The sequence below is a fragment of the Siniperca chuatsi genome, linkage group LG8 (genome assembly GCF_020085105.1).
Source record: "Siniperca chuatsi isolate FFG_IHB_CAS linkage group LG8, ASM2008510v1, whole genome shotgun sequence".
Taxonomy (NCBI): Eukaryota; Metazoa; Chordata; class Actinopteri; order Centrarchiformes; family Sinipercidae; genus Siniperca; species Siniperca chuatsi.
Window position 1 is genome coordinate 14,599,380 of NC_058049.1, and position 15,590 is coordinate 14,614,969.

Consider the following 15,590-nt stretch of genomic DNA (forward strand, 5'->3'; position numbering starts at 1 on the left):
CCTGTGCAAAAAAATATTTATGACAACAGTCTGCAACACTGTTCATGATCATCGTCTGCTTTCACTCAAGGTGCAACTGCTCTGCTATCGTTCTTGACTGTAAATGGGGCTATACTTGAACTTGTAGTTCTGCTCTAAACTTAGACTTAATTTTAATCGCTGAGTATACAATAGCATAAAACATTTACACATGTACACTGCACACACCTGTGTGAGTGCAGTTCCGTATTCTTCACGCGGTTGACTTAGGTAGCCTAGATAGCCCTATTACCTGTTTATCTCTGCTGGTTGGGTAATACAAAAATCCTAGCTTTCCAGCATTCCTGACTAATTAAAATAGTTAATTATTCTCTACATGCTGACAGATTTAACTCTGCTATCTTACTGCCTGTCTGCTTGCAATAGTCTTAAGTTTTAGAAGTACATAAAGCACGGTTTATAGTTCACAGTAAAAGCTAAAAAATAACACTGACCAAACTACTGGGGTTGGCCCACATTAGTTAAACATTTTACCAGGCTTAACTCTAAATGACCATTTATGCTAGCTGTTAATGCTGTTAATTCCTGTATGCTGTTGCATGCTGGGGCAGCAGGTTAAAGGTAGCGGACGCAAACAGACTCAACAAACTGATCCGTAAGGCCAGTGACATTGTGGGGGTGGAGATGGACTCTCTGGCGGTGGTGTCAGAGAGGAGGATGATGGCCAAACTACACACCATCTTGGACAGTGTCTCCCACCCGCTCCATGGCGTGCTGGTCAAGCAAAGGAGCACCTTCAGCGGAAGACTCATCCCACCAAAAAGCACCACAGAGCGCCACAGGAAGTCAATCCTGCCTGTGGCCATCAAACTATTTAACTCCTCCCTCTAAGGGTTAGTCTGTTTGACCCTAGGTCACTAAACTGGACATTGAGCATTACATCTCCGCCAATTAATAATAATTGTGCAATATTCTGTGTACTACTCCCGTGCAATATTAGTTTTCCCATGTTAGTTTTTCTTATTTATTGTTATTGATATTATATACCTCTATTACTCTCGACAGTACATGCACCTCCGCTTATTACTATTACTTATTACATATTTGGTTACATTGTATTTTATACTGTACTTTCATCATCAACCAGTAAACCCACTTGGTACTCGACACTTAGTTTATCTTATACTTATACCGACCTGATACTTAATTTATTTTCTGACCTGTTTTATAGTGTATCATATCGTTTTCTAGTACTTTCTCCTGTGTGCACTGACGTAAAGGCAAGCTACTGTAACAAAGAGTTTCCCTACGGGGATCAATAAAGTATTTCTGATTCTGATTTTCTGATTCTGAATTGTTTATGTTAATTGCTAATGCTCACTTATGCTAATCGCTAGCACTAATTGCCTATGCTAATTGCAAACATTTATGTTAGTCTGCGAACTGCTAATGCTAATTGTCATATAGTCACATAGTATTTACAAGAGATTCTGTCTTTTGTCACCATAGCAGTCCCTTTATGGTACTCTTACCTGTGCAATACATATTTGACAATAGTCTGCAACACTGTTCATATCATCATCTGGCGCTCACTCAACGTGCTGTCACTGTCACAAAGAATACAGTAAAAATACAAAATTATCTATATCTCGTATGCTTTTACTGTTTTCTTAACCAGTATTCACACTATACTGTAATGTTCATCACAAATGCATTGCAAAGTCGTGTATTAAAACCCCTTATGGGCCATGTAAGTTAAACAATTGAAACTGAAGAGCACTATAGTATAAGGCTAAAGCTAAGTGTATAGCCAATATCTCCAGTAATATCAGAATGTAGCTATAGCTAATATTTGAACACCATTTACAAGTAGTAGACATATTTATCAGTTTGCCCTGGAAATTTTCAGTGTGTTGTGTTGGACTTGCAGCATTTCTGTATGCTTATGTTTTCTGTGTTGCAGTAGGCTTCGTTTTTCAATTTAGTTTCACTTTGTTTCCATAATAACTGCATCCTACAGACCTCCGACATGGCTGCATAAACCTGACCCAAGTCATGCAGAGCGCTGGATATTTGTTGGCTCGTCATCCATTCCAAGGCTCTCCATTATGGCTCTGGATGACAAATGTAGATACGGTGGTGTTCTCCCTCAGGCTGTAAAGCATGAGGCCTAACCTTCCTTACAGCAGAAGTAATGGTCCACACCTTTAATTGTCGTGGGCTGTTCATCTTCACTAACAATAGCAGTAAGCAATGGGTCTGGGGAAAGAAAGGCAGTCGTGTCTGACAAAGGAAGTGATTTAGTTCTGGAGGCAATTCGTAAGCGGGCATTGCAGGGGCAGCAGTAATGTGCGGAGAGAAAGATCATATGGAGTAAGAGGCGTAGCCACAATAGTGGCACACAAGCAATGCTAGATGTTTTTTTCCTCCCATTGCAAAGATTTATCTGAAAAAACGAGGCAGTAAAATGTATATTGTGTGTGTCCTTCATGGAGCAAGAGCATGTTCTTGAAGTGGACATGGTGTTCTTTGAATTATGGATGCTGCAAAGGCTTAGAAAGTGAGTTCGACAAGAACAACTTTGTCGTCACGGCTGTATCAGTGAAAAAACAAACAATACATCTCATTTAAAGAATTGGGCTGTTTGCATAGATCTTTTTCATGGTTTGATGCTCCATCATTATTCCATTTGATGTCAAAACATTTGATGCTCAACTTTCAAAAGTCCGTATTTAGCTCTCTATTTTTTTTATTCCAGCCACCTTTCCAAAGAGGCAAAACTGCTGTAAATAAAATGTGCTATTGATGGGTCACTAGTTTACTGTCTGAATTAGACATGTAAAATAAGGAATAGACAAGTGTAGTTAACAAATTAAAGTGTGTTCCCTGGGAAAGTTGAGGCCCATTAAAATGATAGATTGCATGTTGTATGCAAAGGGATGCTTTACACCCACAAAACAGTCTAATTGCATTTATTCCTGTAAAAAGTCCACAAATGTTGAATCTAGATTCTCAAGCGTATTGGCAGCAAGCTGCTAGACAGCAGATGACTAGCTTCAAACAAGTAGCAAGGGGGAGGGATGTAAAATCTTGACAAACAGTGAGAGCCAGTGTCCACATCATCTCTCGCCCCTGACAGGCTTCCCCATGCATGAATTCAAAGCTGGTAAAACCATGGCTGGATTCATTTTGATCTGACATCCATCATGTAGATCAGTGTTGTGGTTTCACTGTACTGTGTCCACGATAAGATGTTTTGGCAATCGGCCCATGACATCTGTTAGAGCCAGTCAAGAGAAACTGGAACCAATTTGGCATTTCTGTCACAAGTTATTGTTGGCGTGAGGCTTTGAGCACTATTCATTCATATTAGAATAGTTACACAAGCACCAGAATTATCCCTGAATGTAATTGTACTGTCTGATTATTGAAAAAAAAAAAGCATATATGAGCTACTGTATATGAAGCTAATCATATTCATTCAATTTAGAAGTTGCACTTTGTGGTGCTGTTGCATCAGATTTTTTTGTTGCCTATCTGTGCTGTTTCTATACCCCAGAGAGGGTTTGCAATTCGGAAAATTGGGGGGACTACAGATTATGTTCTCTTTTCATTTGTCAGAAGGAACCAGAAAAAGCCTTGCAGCCAGTTGCTGAGGGGTAAAAGGGTTTTGTGTACTAGTTTAAAGCCATTAAGAAATAAACTACATGATATGCTGCAATATTAATGATGATAAGAGATGCAGACTAGATGCATGTCTGAGAGTCGAGAGCTCTTTAATGGTTTAAAAGCCAGCCCTGCATGTACTCATCCAATCAAAAGTCTGTATTCTCTTAACACTGACAGTGATATTTAACCATGCAGTGATTTAGTTAATAGTTGCGTCCAAACCTGCTTAGAATAGCAGTCTCATAGCTGAGTTATAGAATTACAGATAAACTACTCGCTGTATTTCTGCACCAGCTTGTATGGCTGAGGCATGGCGGCATGTGTGTGGAAGGCGTTAGGCAGATGGGATGTGTCTGATATCTCTCACTCAACATAATGAGACAAGAATGTGCTTCACCAATCTTAGGGCCTGTCTGATGGCAAGAGACACAGTGCCCACTTATACGGGAGGGATCTTTCCCCTCTTCAAAGATAATGAGATGACAGTGTATTCAACTATCATTAGATAGAGACAGGGTTTGGGGGAAGGATGGAGGGAGAACATTGTATAGCACTCGTCTGCTGCCTTTGATCAGACGAGAAAAGCAGCTGTCATTCTTTGTATAAGTGCCAGACTCATGAAAGCTCAGATAACTACTTTATCACCATCATTGTCACTTTAAGGTTATAGTTTGGGGTGTAGTACCTCAAGCAGGTGATTTTTCAAGTCCACCTGGATTGTGAGCTGAACAGGAACACACATCCCTGTGGTTAGAAACTGTCCTGCTACCTGTGTGATATGTTAAATCTTTGTCTCTCTCTGAATTCATTCGCTTGACAAAAAATTGCTGCAGTGTAAAATCTATTTGTCATCACCTGGGAAGAGAAGACACAACATTTTGCCTGACATGGCACTCCATTGCAAGATGTCAAAAGTGCTATGTTAACTGGCTTATTTAAGCAGGCTTGACGAGACTCTTATTCTAAGTTGACAGTTTGTTGTGGCACTTGTAGAGGGATCCATCTTGTCTTTTGTCCCCATGGTGAAGATGATCCCTCGCATGCTGTTTTTTAATTTTTTTTTATTCTCAGTCTTTCTTAGAACACTGTGTTTTGACAAATAAACCATTCAAATCCTTCTTTTTTTTTACAGGCATTCTTCAGTGAGCATTAGCCCAACTGATCTGTACTGAGGTTCTGAGACTGTATTTTGACAGCAAACAATTATGCAGTGTTATCATTTATCTGGCAGAATAAAATGTGTTTGGTGAAATCCAAAGTTCTGTGCCTGTAACATGTTATCTTTGTAATGCAATGATTTATTTGTGAAAACTTTCATTCCTCCTAAATCCCAAAATATATATAAGAACCTGTCTTCACAACCAACAATCAATATAGTACAATGTTTGCAAGTCGTGCTGTGCTGTTGCATCTTTCTCTCACTTTCCATCTCTGTTCACTGTCACAAAAAAGAATAAAATACGAGGGAGGGCTGCACCCTCACTCCCAAAAAAATATCGGAAAAAAAGGCAGGGAGCAGAGCTCAAAAATAGAACAATCTGTCTACATTTCTCACACAATTATGAGAGACTGTTCAAACTTTAGCGATGCCAAACCCTTTAAAACCTGTCAAATCATCTCTCAAGTCAGAACTCATCTTCGTCGTATAGGCTTCATGCTTCCCTTAAAACTCAGCAAGATGCTCATTTGAAAGTAAGAGGAGACGCCTTAACATCCAATTTCCGAACATTTCATCATCGTGTCTTAATAATTATACAGGGTTATTAGCTCAAGTATTTGTCCTTGGCATTCTTAATGCCAGTTGACATTTATTATGAACAGTAATGATATTGGAGATCTTAGAATTTCCGTTTGCGGTGGTAAGTGTGGTTTGGTATGTTCTCTGCAGTGCAACAGCACCCTCTCTTGATAATTTATGAAATGATGACATCACCATGTAGGAGCATACAGTATGTGAGTGTGTGATACTGGTGAAGATATACTAAAACTCAAACTGCTAAAATGAACTAACTCACTCACTAACAAAACCAAAATGTATAGATGCATATTTAAATACTTAGTTTGCATACTTTTATTACAAAGTGCCTGAATTAGGAGTTGACATTGTAAATTAAAACTTAAAAGCCCTTATCCCATCCCCACTTTCTGTATTATTCTGTTCTACAATGAATGCCCAAAATCCATGTCTCATTTGTCTCAAAGCTTAAAACCCATTCTCTTAATCATCTGTTTCTTCTTCTTTGTAATGTTTCTGGCTTAAAAAAGGGAAATCAGTAAGGGACATTGGCTTTTATTCTAATTCACTTAGCATGGAAACATGAAACTTTCCTTGTTGGAACCATGAAATAAATAATGTGTACATAGTTTATATTTTACATTCTATGTATTTGGCTAAATGACCCAAATACATAGAATGCCAGTAGGCCTCTGAATCTATACATTTGAGAAAATAATTAACTGTTTTGGGGTGTATTGTGATAGCGTACTTTGATTTTAATTAGTTCAGTAATAATCTCAATACATCATTGAAGGTGACTCAAATGTACAGTATAGGTATTATTTAGCCAACACGTTAAATTCTTGGGATTACATTTAAAGAGGTGCTGAGATAATATGTTTTATTTCAAGTGATTTAGGTCATCTTAAATACCTAAAAGGGTTAAAGAATAGGATGGAAGGATAATCATAATAGGATTTCTATATCAGAGTTGTCCAGCTTCAGCTAAAACAAAGCAGCTTTGCGTTAAGTCAGTGCTGTACCACCTTACCTCTAAATTATCAGTGAATTTTATTACTACTAATTCCAGCAAAAAATTACTCTTGCGTAAAGTGTATTAGATGCCATCTCAATGTGTTCTTCTTCCAGCTCTGTTCTTCCAGCTCTGTTCAATATAATATATAATAATATAATAATGTTGCACTGTAAGGTAAAGTACATTTTTCCTTGGGCCCTTTAAGCCAGAATCACACTTGGAAACCTGACGACTTTGAGGTAGTGTGTTGCATCATACTCTCATCACGTGATGCTGACTTTCTCAGTGTTTAGATCACTGTGTGTTTTAAGCTGCAGTTGCTAACCTGTGGGTGGCAACTAGACTGAGTTGGCAAATCAGTTTAGTCCAACAGACGTGGAATTTAAGATTGGGCAATCCTGAGCCAACCCTCAGGAGAAGAATGTAACAGAAATTAATGGAAAAACAATGTAATGCTGCACATTTGCAATGATCATATCCAATGTAGGGACAAATTGAATAAAGTTATTTTCATCATTATGGTCTTGTGTTTCTACCAACATTACACTGCTTCTGAATTAACTAGACAGAGATATATTGAGATAAGTATTCTACACATTGGGGGTTTTCAGTAATATTCTGAAGAGGTGAACTTAGGTGAAAGCTATTTTCCTTTATTGATTTCCATTATAAGATCTGACAGGAGGAGATGCAGATAAACAGAAATAAAAAGTTAGAGATTTATCTTCACATCAACTGAGATATGGATTGTGCAAAAAAAAAAGGGCTATACCTCAAAATCAAAAAGATAAAGGTGTGTGTAATATTTTGTGTAATCGGAAAAGACCTACACGAGTTAAAATTGAACATGTGGACACATAAGCCAGTATTTTGTATGCAAAAACCATCAAAATATAACCAAACAAGCAAGAGGAGGGTGGCGTGGAGGGACTATTTGGAGGGTAAACAATGAAAAAACAAAGGCAAGCAATAGCAGTTGGTCTTCAGTCTGTTGATGAGAGAGTGAAAAAAAAACCAAAGCGATATCGGCAAACACGCTTGCTTGATTTAAAAAGCGGGTGCTGCAATGAGAAGAAAACTGAGGTTAATGCTGACATCAAAGTAGCTTCCAAGTCTGTTTAGTCAAAGAATCAGTTTAGTTTACTTAAAGCAAGAACAACAAGAGAAATCAAAATCTGCCTGCTGAGGGGCCACATTCAGCTCTAAACATGGATTTGAACATGCAGAGAAGACTGAAGTCTTTATTTATAGGTTTGCATGCTGTACGAAATTATGATAAAAGCATTAAAAGTCACATTTGGCCCCCAAAACATGTTATAATAACAGTTACAAATTGTGATAAAGTTAGTTAATGTTTTTATGAGAAAACCGACTACAAATCTAAAAATTCTAATCAAAGTCACATTAGTGAAGTGTTGTGGAAATCAGTTTTCTGAGTGCTGCACATGTAAAACAGTGCTTGAAATTCTCTCAGATAGCTGGTTTGGGTGCACCTGGTGCCACTTAGCCATAGTTTGCCGTTTCTTCTGAGTTCATCCAATGTATGTGTTGTGAATGATAAGATCATCTACATGACCCAAAAGGCATCATATCCTTAAAAATACAGAACAGACAGTGATCTTAATCAAATAAAACATTCACTCAGCTAGCATGCCCTGAAATAAAGACAAAAGAATCATAATAACTGTAGTCACCAGAGTGCACTGGTTTAAGCATGATTCTATCAACACAAATGTAGTTTCAGAAAGTTCACAAAAATCTGTACAGCCATGTGAAATATCAATATGATATATTTTCTGTAATTCACAATTTTGTAAACTTTTATTTAATGCGTAACAAGACTTCTAAGACAAGCAAATGACTTTGGTGTTCTGTAGCTACAGGCTCAATAAAAAAGAACTCAAGAAAATGTCCAAATATATTATTCAGCAAAAAGTTTGATTTCGTTCCTGTTCTTCAAACCAGCCTGGACAAACTCATCACCCTCAGTGTTCACAGTGGTCTTCTTCCCTAAAGAGTAAAAATCTGTTCAGACCACCCACTAAGGAAAGACAGTGGTACATGGTTACATTTATGTTTTGTAACAATTTTCATTTGAGCAGCTATAAAGTGAAATATAAACCTCAAAATATACTGTATGTGATGGCACTGATAAGAAAAGTATCTGTTTAGATGTAAACTAACCTGCAGGCTTATTTACTCAAAATGTAACTTTTACATTTAATTTTACGGACATACACAGAACTTTTCATAAAACTAGTATAACAAACCAGTACAACAAAGGCTTGGCACTTGCTACAGCTTAGCCAAGTCTATGAAAATTCATAATCGGTTGAGAATGTGGAGAATGTGCAGTCCTCCCCTGTGGGCAGACATGTCCACTAATGATAGAAAGAATGGTTTATGGGCAAGGCTCTGTCTGTGTTTCCCTCTGAAAAATCTGGAGAGCTGAGTTAAAAAATGAAAACATGACTCTCGAAGGATGTGTCCTTGATCTCTTGTTTTGTTTGTCCACTCTTCTTCGCTGCTCTCTCATTTGTTTCCCATGCTGTCGTGAGACAAAACACTCAAGGCAATTTCACCACCACCACGCAGGCGCCTGCCCTGCCAATGTTGAGAGGAACCTCCTACAGGAAGACAGAGAGGTTAACATGCAGCCTCTCATCTGAGGCTGTCTTCAAAAAATCACATTTTACTTCATGCAGATAAGAGGGTTACAGAGGCAAGATTGGAAGAACATATTGCAAAAAGCAAGCTATAAAATATTGATAGTCGTCAGTGACTTCAGCAGATTTATGCTCCTGAAGGGTGTTAACTGGAACCCTGATGTTACATGTAATTAGTTCAGGCAAAAACAAACACATTTTAACCATTTTAAAGAATTCAGAAGTTCCCTAAAACAGAATCTGCATCGTAATATTTTTAGTCATATCTAAAACAATAAGAAAATAATATTTGTTGTGTAGCCGTGATAAATTGGTTTTGGTTGATGTGATTACCTCAGTCCACTCATTGTTCTGTGCATCGTAGGACTCGACAGTGTTCAGATATGACTGTCCATCATATCCACCCACAGCATAAAGCCTGTCACCCAGCAGGCAAACACCCACCGCGTCACGGGGAACACTGAGGGAGGACACAGTGGTCCACGTGTCTGTCTTTGGGTCATACCTGTAATAGCAATATTCAAACAGTAGTCAAATAGTCAAATTATTGTTTTTACATTATGGATGGTATGAATCTCAAGAGGAAAACAGTGTCCCATCCCCACTAACTGAGGCATCCTTATGTTGACCCTCTTTAATCACACATGTCTGAATGGTCTCTAGTGGCAACTCCTTTGAGCACAGACAGCGAACCAAATTGAAACTTAAAAGCAAAATTGTCTCTTGAACGGTAGCTGGCAGCCGCTGGGTCCAGAGAGAGCTGGACTCATTTGTGAAGGCAGAAGTTGCTGAATGCTAAAATTTTTCTTTTCATCATGTTGACCACTAAGATGAGGAATATGAAGACACATTATATGATTTATTTCAATGATTTCTGGGTAATGAAGTCATTTAAATGTTCAAACATTCAGTCATGTCTTGCTGGAACGTGGTACTAGCAAAGTTTGGAGCTGTCTCAAACAGCTAAGCAAAATAAGTCCAAAAATGATGTGACAGAATGTGATCTGCAATCAGTAAATTGTAAAGTACCACTGCATAATAATCAGCAAAACAGACATAATCTCACAAATATGTGACTGAGTAAGCACTGACTTACTCTAAATGATTTGATGAGATATTGATTAAATGGGGTCTCCATACAAACTTCTGATTAATCAATTATGTGCAAAATACTGTTGATGGAGACTGCTACATTAATACAAGAAGCTAATCAACTATAAAAAGTGCAATACAAATTATTTAAAATGCTTTACAGTAAGTAAAATCACTGGTTTCTACATATTTTCTGGGTTTAGTCAATGTGAAAGCACTTCAGTGATCTTTAAAACAGACAGGATATAGAATGTTTACATTAATCATCTGTTATTTGAGAAAGTTTGAGAAAGTATGAAACATCAAATGAAAGATCATATGGTGGAAAAAATATGGCAACTGTAGTTACATATATTAAAATTGATGTAGTATGATGTTAATTTGAAGGTAGAAGCAATCAAATTCATTTTCTTTAAATACACAAATAATAGGAAGCACAATGAATTTTTTTCAAAAATGGGAAAAGGTATTCTTAGTAGTGAATTACAACTGGACATGCTCTACTGTGAGTCACATCAGGTTCAGATTCAGGAGGATATTATGGCCACCAGATGGTGCCAGATACTGTCAAATGAAACCATGTGTGGAAACTATGATATCTTCAGTTGAGCATCAAGTAGTATAATACATGTCTCAAAATGCAGGAACAGGGTGGGGATCAAGAGGAGTTTAACTCCCTTTTGTTCTTGTTAGAACGCCAGGAACCTTGTCCCCACCCATTTTGTGTTTGTGTATTTTCTCAGGGAGTAGAAGCATTTACCAACCTCTCTACACAATCGGAGAGTCTAGAACAGTGGTTGGAGGCGGGGGCGTCGTGTCCACCTACAGCGTACAGGAAGTTGTTGTATGTCGCCACACCCACTCCTCCTCGCCTCTTGGCCATGGGAGCACACATGCTCCACTTGTTGGTGTGCGGATCGAAGCACTCCATTGACCTCAGACATGAGCTGCCATCTCGACCACCTACTGCAAACAATCTGAGAAATTTAACAAAATGGGTTCAAAATCTCAAACATCTGACATGTGCATACAAGACTACTGGATCTGGCAGGAGTAGCTCACATCAGCTGTCAGATGTTTGTAAAAACGATGACAGAACAGTGATAATGTGACAGATTTTATAAGATACAGCAATGAGCAGTGGATAGCATTTTTCAAAGGCCTTTTCCTTGAGAGTGTTCTCTCCCAGAAAGATCACATCAGTCTTTTAAGTGCATGTAGCTCACAGGCCCAACAGCAAGAAAGTAGTGGCTAGGGAAACAGTTTCCTTGTTGTCTATTTTTGACCTAGATGTAGAAATAACTCAGCACTGACTTCAACACTGAATACTGGAGGTAGTCGAGCAGCAGCCTCTTCTCTCCTTCGGCACACAAACATATTTAAATTAGGCCGAGAGCTGGTCTGTTCTTTGCTTAATTTACTTTCAAATAGTGTTGTAAGGCATTTAATAAATACAAATACATAAAGTGTTTTGCTTTTATAGAGTCTAGATTGCACTGTATAAATTACCACACTAATCAGAACAGCCTTTGCTGTGAGCTGCTGACTACTGCACAGCCACGCTGTTTTTTATCGCACACAGACCACAAAGGCCGATTCTGAATTCAAGAAGTATATTGTTGTCAAACTATTACTGCACTAATACTGCACTTCAGTTTTTCCTGGACCAGTGCACTGTGAGTTACATAACCATGCCTGTGATACTGCTCTATCCCAAGTTACATATTACATTCCTGCTGACCATTTTCCAAAAACATGCTGCAGTGTTATAGATTTTTGAATTTGTCATGTTTATTCATTTCAGTCCAGGCTGCAAGTCAGTTTTGAGAATATTTAATGGTGGACACAAACTAAATATCTGATTTTCTTTTTTGTCTAAGTCACATTATTTTTGCATGAAAACAAGAGATGACTTATCTTTAGCAAAAATAAAAGCATGCTCATAGTTAAATTTCAAGTCTATAAACAAGATGATTGTGTAATAGACTGACTAAAACATGCACAAAAATGCAAGAACACTTGGTGCTATATGGTAATTTTAACACTGGAAAATTGAACTTTTCTACATTTAAAAAGCAAACTTATATTTAAGGCAGACCGGGCCCTTTCAAAATCTTGCGCTGGCACTGGCATTCCTTTTTTATTGTAAATTATGTGCACCTGTCTGCCTCTTCAGTGTCTGTTGTGGCTTTACAGATGCCAGTGACCTTGACCTCAGGCTCCCTGATATTTCAAAGTAGCAGAACGACAACAATATACCTCAAAGCATAAGGCTACACATTTTAGCATTAAGCCAAGATGGGATGGTCTGCAGGTTTCATAAAGCAACTTACTTTCCATTGAGTGCTGTGACTCCCATGGTGCTCCGTGGTGTCGACATACTGGCCACGTAGTTCCACTGTCTGGCCTGCGGGTCCCAGCGTTCCACTGTGTTGAGATAGCTCCAACCGTCGTGGCCTCCCACAGCATACATGGGGCCCTCCAGCACTGCAATACCTACATGAATGGAAACAAGAGATACTTGTACACCCAAAAAAGCCTGCTGTTTTGCCATTAGATGACCAATGAGACCTATAAGTACTTGTGCTTCAAACTTGTGTATTGATATGTGTATTAGTATATGGAAAAGCAAAGTACACCTGTAATCATTATTAGCATTACACATAATTGTGGGGACATTTTATAATATTATAATATTTCTATTGTGTGTATATTATTGCGTATGGTGAACAAGCACACAGTAGATGCTGTAACCTCTATAACCTTCAACTATTGGTGCAGTGCTAAACGCTTTCACACAAATATCAAAGCTAAAGCCGCAATATATTCAATACCTCCTTGAGGCTAATCAAAAAAGATTACTTTCTTTTTCAAATTCATGTAGTATAATGTCAGCACAAGATAATGTAAATAACATGTTTCTTCTTTCAACAGTTCCTGGAGAGAGCTGAGGCAGAGGTACATTTCTCCTTTTAGAACTGAGCAGAATGAGTCATACAGCTGACCAAATCTATTCAGAAAACAGGAAGACTATAAAACTGCATTGTTGTTCCTCATTCCCAAGTCACATAGGAGAGCGTTTTTCACCAGCAACAATCTAGAGGATATTTTAACACAATGCATTTTTATATTACCACCCTTATTTCCTTCCTTCATTATTTTGAGGGAACATGAGGGCAAGACGCATTCAGAGAACCTCGAATGACATACACTGTCAGACAGAAACTATTCTCGTAGTGAAACTTTGGAATAAAAAAAACAAATACTTTTTCTTGTCTTTACCCATAATGCTCACAGCAGGCAATGGTCGGGCAGGGATGTTGGTAGACACTAAGCTCAAATATATTCAGCCTCAAAATATGCAAGCCACAAGCAAAGCAGCAAGAGATATTTGCTACAGGAAAGATCAAAGACAACACAGGTAATCTGTACAGTGTGATCTTCTGGGCTCGCTGATACCGCCGACCACACTGGGTGAGTGAGCTGAATGCTTTGACAAGATCTCCCTGTTACCCAGACCAGTTTTAACTGTGAATCAAAACGCTTCTGATATGAGATTTATTGGGCAGGGAAGGGTAAGGAAGTGCAGGGCCAGCACAGCCTGCCAAGCTTTGATAGGGGAATGGTAAAATATCAAAGGTCTATCTCAAAAGGAATTTTTTTTTACAGCATGCCAGCTGTGACCCTCCTCAATGTGCATCCTGCAATTTTTGGTGTTTCATAACACCAGGTAACCTGACCGAGCTAAAACCTCAAACCTTGAAACAGTTGAAAGAATTGTGTTTTATTGTCTACAACCTCTGAAAACATAATAAGGTTAGAAGGAATTTTACTAAAATAGTAAAAATACACACAATATCATATGTAGATCTTTTACAATAGTAACAAATAATTGTATATAGAGTAGCTGAAAAGAGTAGTTCATTAATCAATTAATTGGCAATCAATTAATTGTTTCAGTCATTTATCAAGCAAAAATACCAAACATCCACTGGTTCCAGTTTCTCAAATAGAAGGATTTGATGATTTATTTATTTTTTTGTCATATATGATAATAAACTGAAAATCTTTGTGGACAAAACAAGCTATTTGACTTGCTTTTAATCCATCACGTTGGGCTCTGGCAAATTTTCATGGGTGTTTTGCACAATTTTGTAAAAGTTTATAGACAAAACTATTAATTGGTTAATTGAGAAAATAATTGGCAGACTTGCCAATTATTATTATTCTAATAATTGTTAGTTGCAGCCCTGCTGATATATTAGTTGTTCGAAAGTGTCCATATTTCAGTGTAAATTTTGATGAGTTTAAAAAGTGATTATTTTGGAATGGCAGCCTGGTCCTTATGTGATTCACTGGCCTAAACAAAGCATTGTTTTTATGTCTGAATTATTAGATTATTTTATCAATGTATTATTTCATTCATGTTTGTAATGAAATAAGTGGAGCTGCAACCGCAAGGGGGCACAAGCCAGTGTCTTCTTGTGCCAGTCCCAAGTCTGGATAAATGCAGAGGGTTGTGTCAGGAAGGGCATCCGACGTAAAACACATGCCAAATTAAATATGCGAATCGTGAAAATGACTTCCATACCAGATCGGTCGGGGCCCGGGTTAACAACGACCCCTACCGGTGCTGTTGACCTGCAGGGTACCAGTGGAAATTGTACTACTGTTGGTCAAAGACGAAGAAGGAGAGGAGGAAGGTGTGTTCGTAGGCAGAGAGAGAAGAGGAAAGCTAAGAATGTAGGACTGACAGTAGGGACTTTGAATGTTGGGACTATGACAGGGAAGGCTAGAGAGTTGATTGACATGATGCAAAGAAGGAAGGTGGACATACTGTGTGTCCAGGACACCAGGTGGAAAGGTAGCACGGCTAGAAGCTTAGGAGCAGGGTTCAAGTTGTTCTACCATGGGTCAGATAGGAAGAGAAACAGAGTAGGAGTTATCCTGAAAGAGGAGTTTGTGAGGAATGTTCTAGAGGTGAAAAGAGTATCAGACAGGTTGATGAGTCTGAAGCTGGAAATTGAGGGGGTTCAATGTTGTGAGTGGTTATGCCCCACAGGTAGGATGTGAGTTAGAAGAGAAGGAGAAATTCTGGAGTGAGTTAGATGAAGTGATGCAGAGCATCCCCAGAGGTGAGAGAGTGGTGATTGGTGCAGATTTCAATGGGCATGTAGGTGAAGGGAACAGAGGTGATGAGAATGTGATGGGCAGGTTTGGTCTTCAGGACAGGAACGCAGAAGGACAGATGGTGGTAGACTTTGCAAAGAGGATGGAAATGGCTGTAGTGAACACTTTCTTCCAGAAGAGGCACGAACATAGGGTGACATATAAGAGCGGAGGTAGAAGCAATCAGGTGGACTACATCTTGTGTAGACGTTGTAATCTGAAAGAGACCAGGGACTGTAAAGTAGTGGTAGGGGAGAGTGTA

General features: G+C 38.5%; 1 protein-coding gene across 3 annotated transcripts in view; it reads right to left on the minus strand.

Moving 5' to 3' along the window:
- Nucleotides 1-7,033: 7,033 nt before the first annotated feature.
- The window catches only part of klhl4 (kelch-like family member 4), a 32,714-nt gene continuing 24,157 nt past the window's right edge, over nt 7,034-15,590 (minus strand). For all 3 annotated transcript variants that reach the window (XM_044205249.1, XM_044205250.1, XM_044205251.1), the window contains 4 exons: nt 12,493-12,655; nt 10,924-11,136; nt 9,401-9,572; nt 7,034-9,028 (listed from right to left, as the gene is read on the minus strand). In XM_044205249.1, coding sequence (XP_044061184.1) covers nt 8,969-9,028; nt 9,401-9,572; nt 10,924-11,136; nt 12,493-12,655 — 608 coding nt within the window. In that variant the 3' untranslated portion in view covers nt 7,034-8,968. The remainder of the gene's footprint in view (nt 9,029-9,400; nt 9,573-10,923; nt 11,137-12,492; nt 12,656-15,590) is intronic.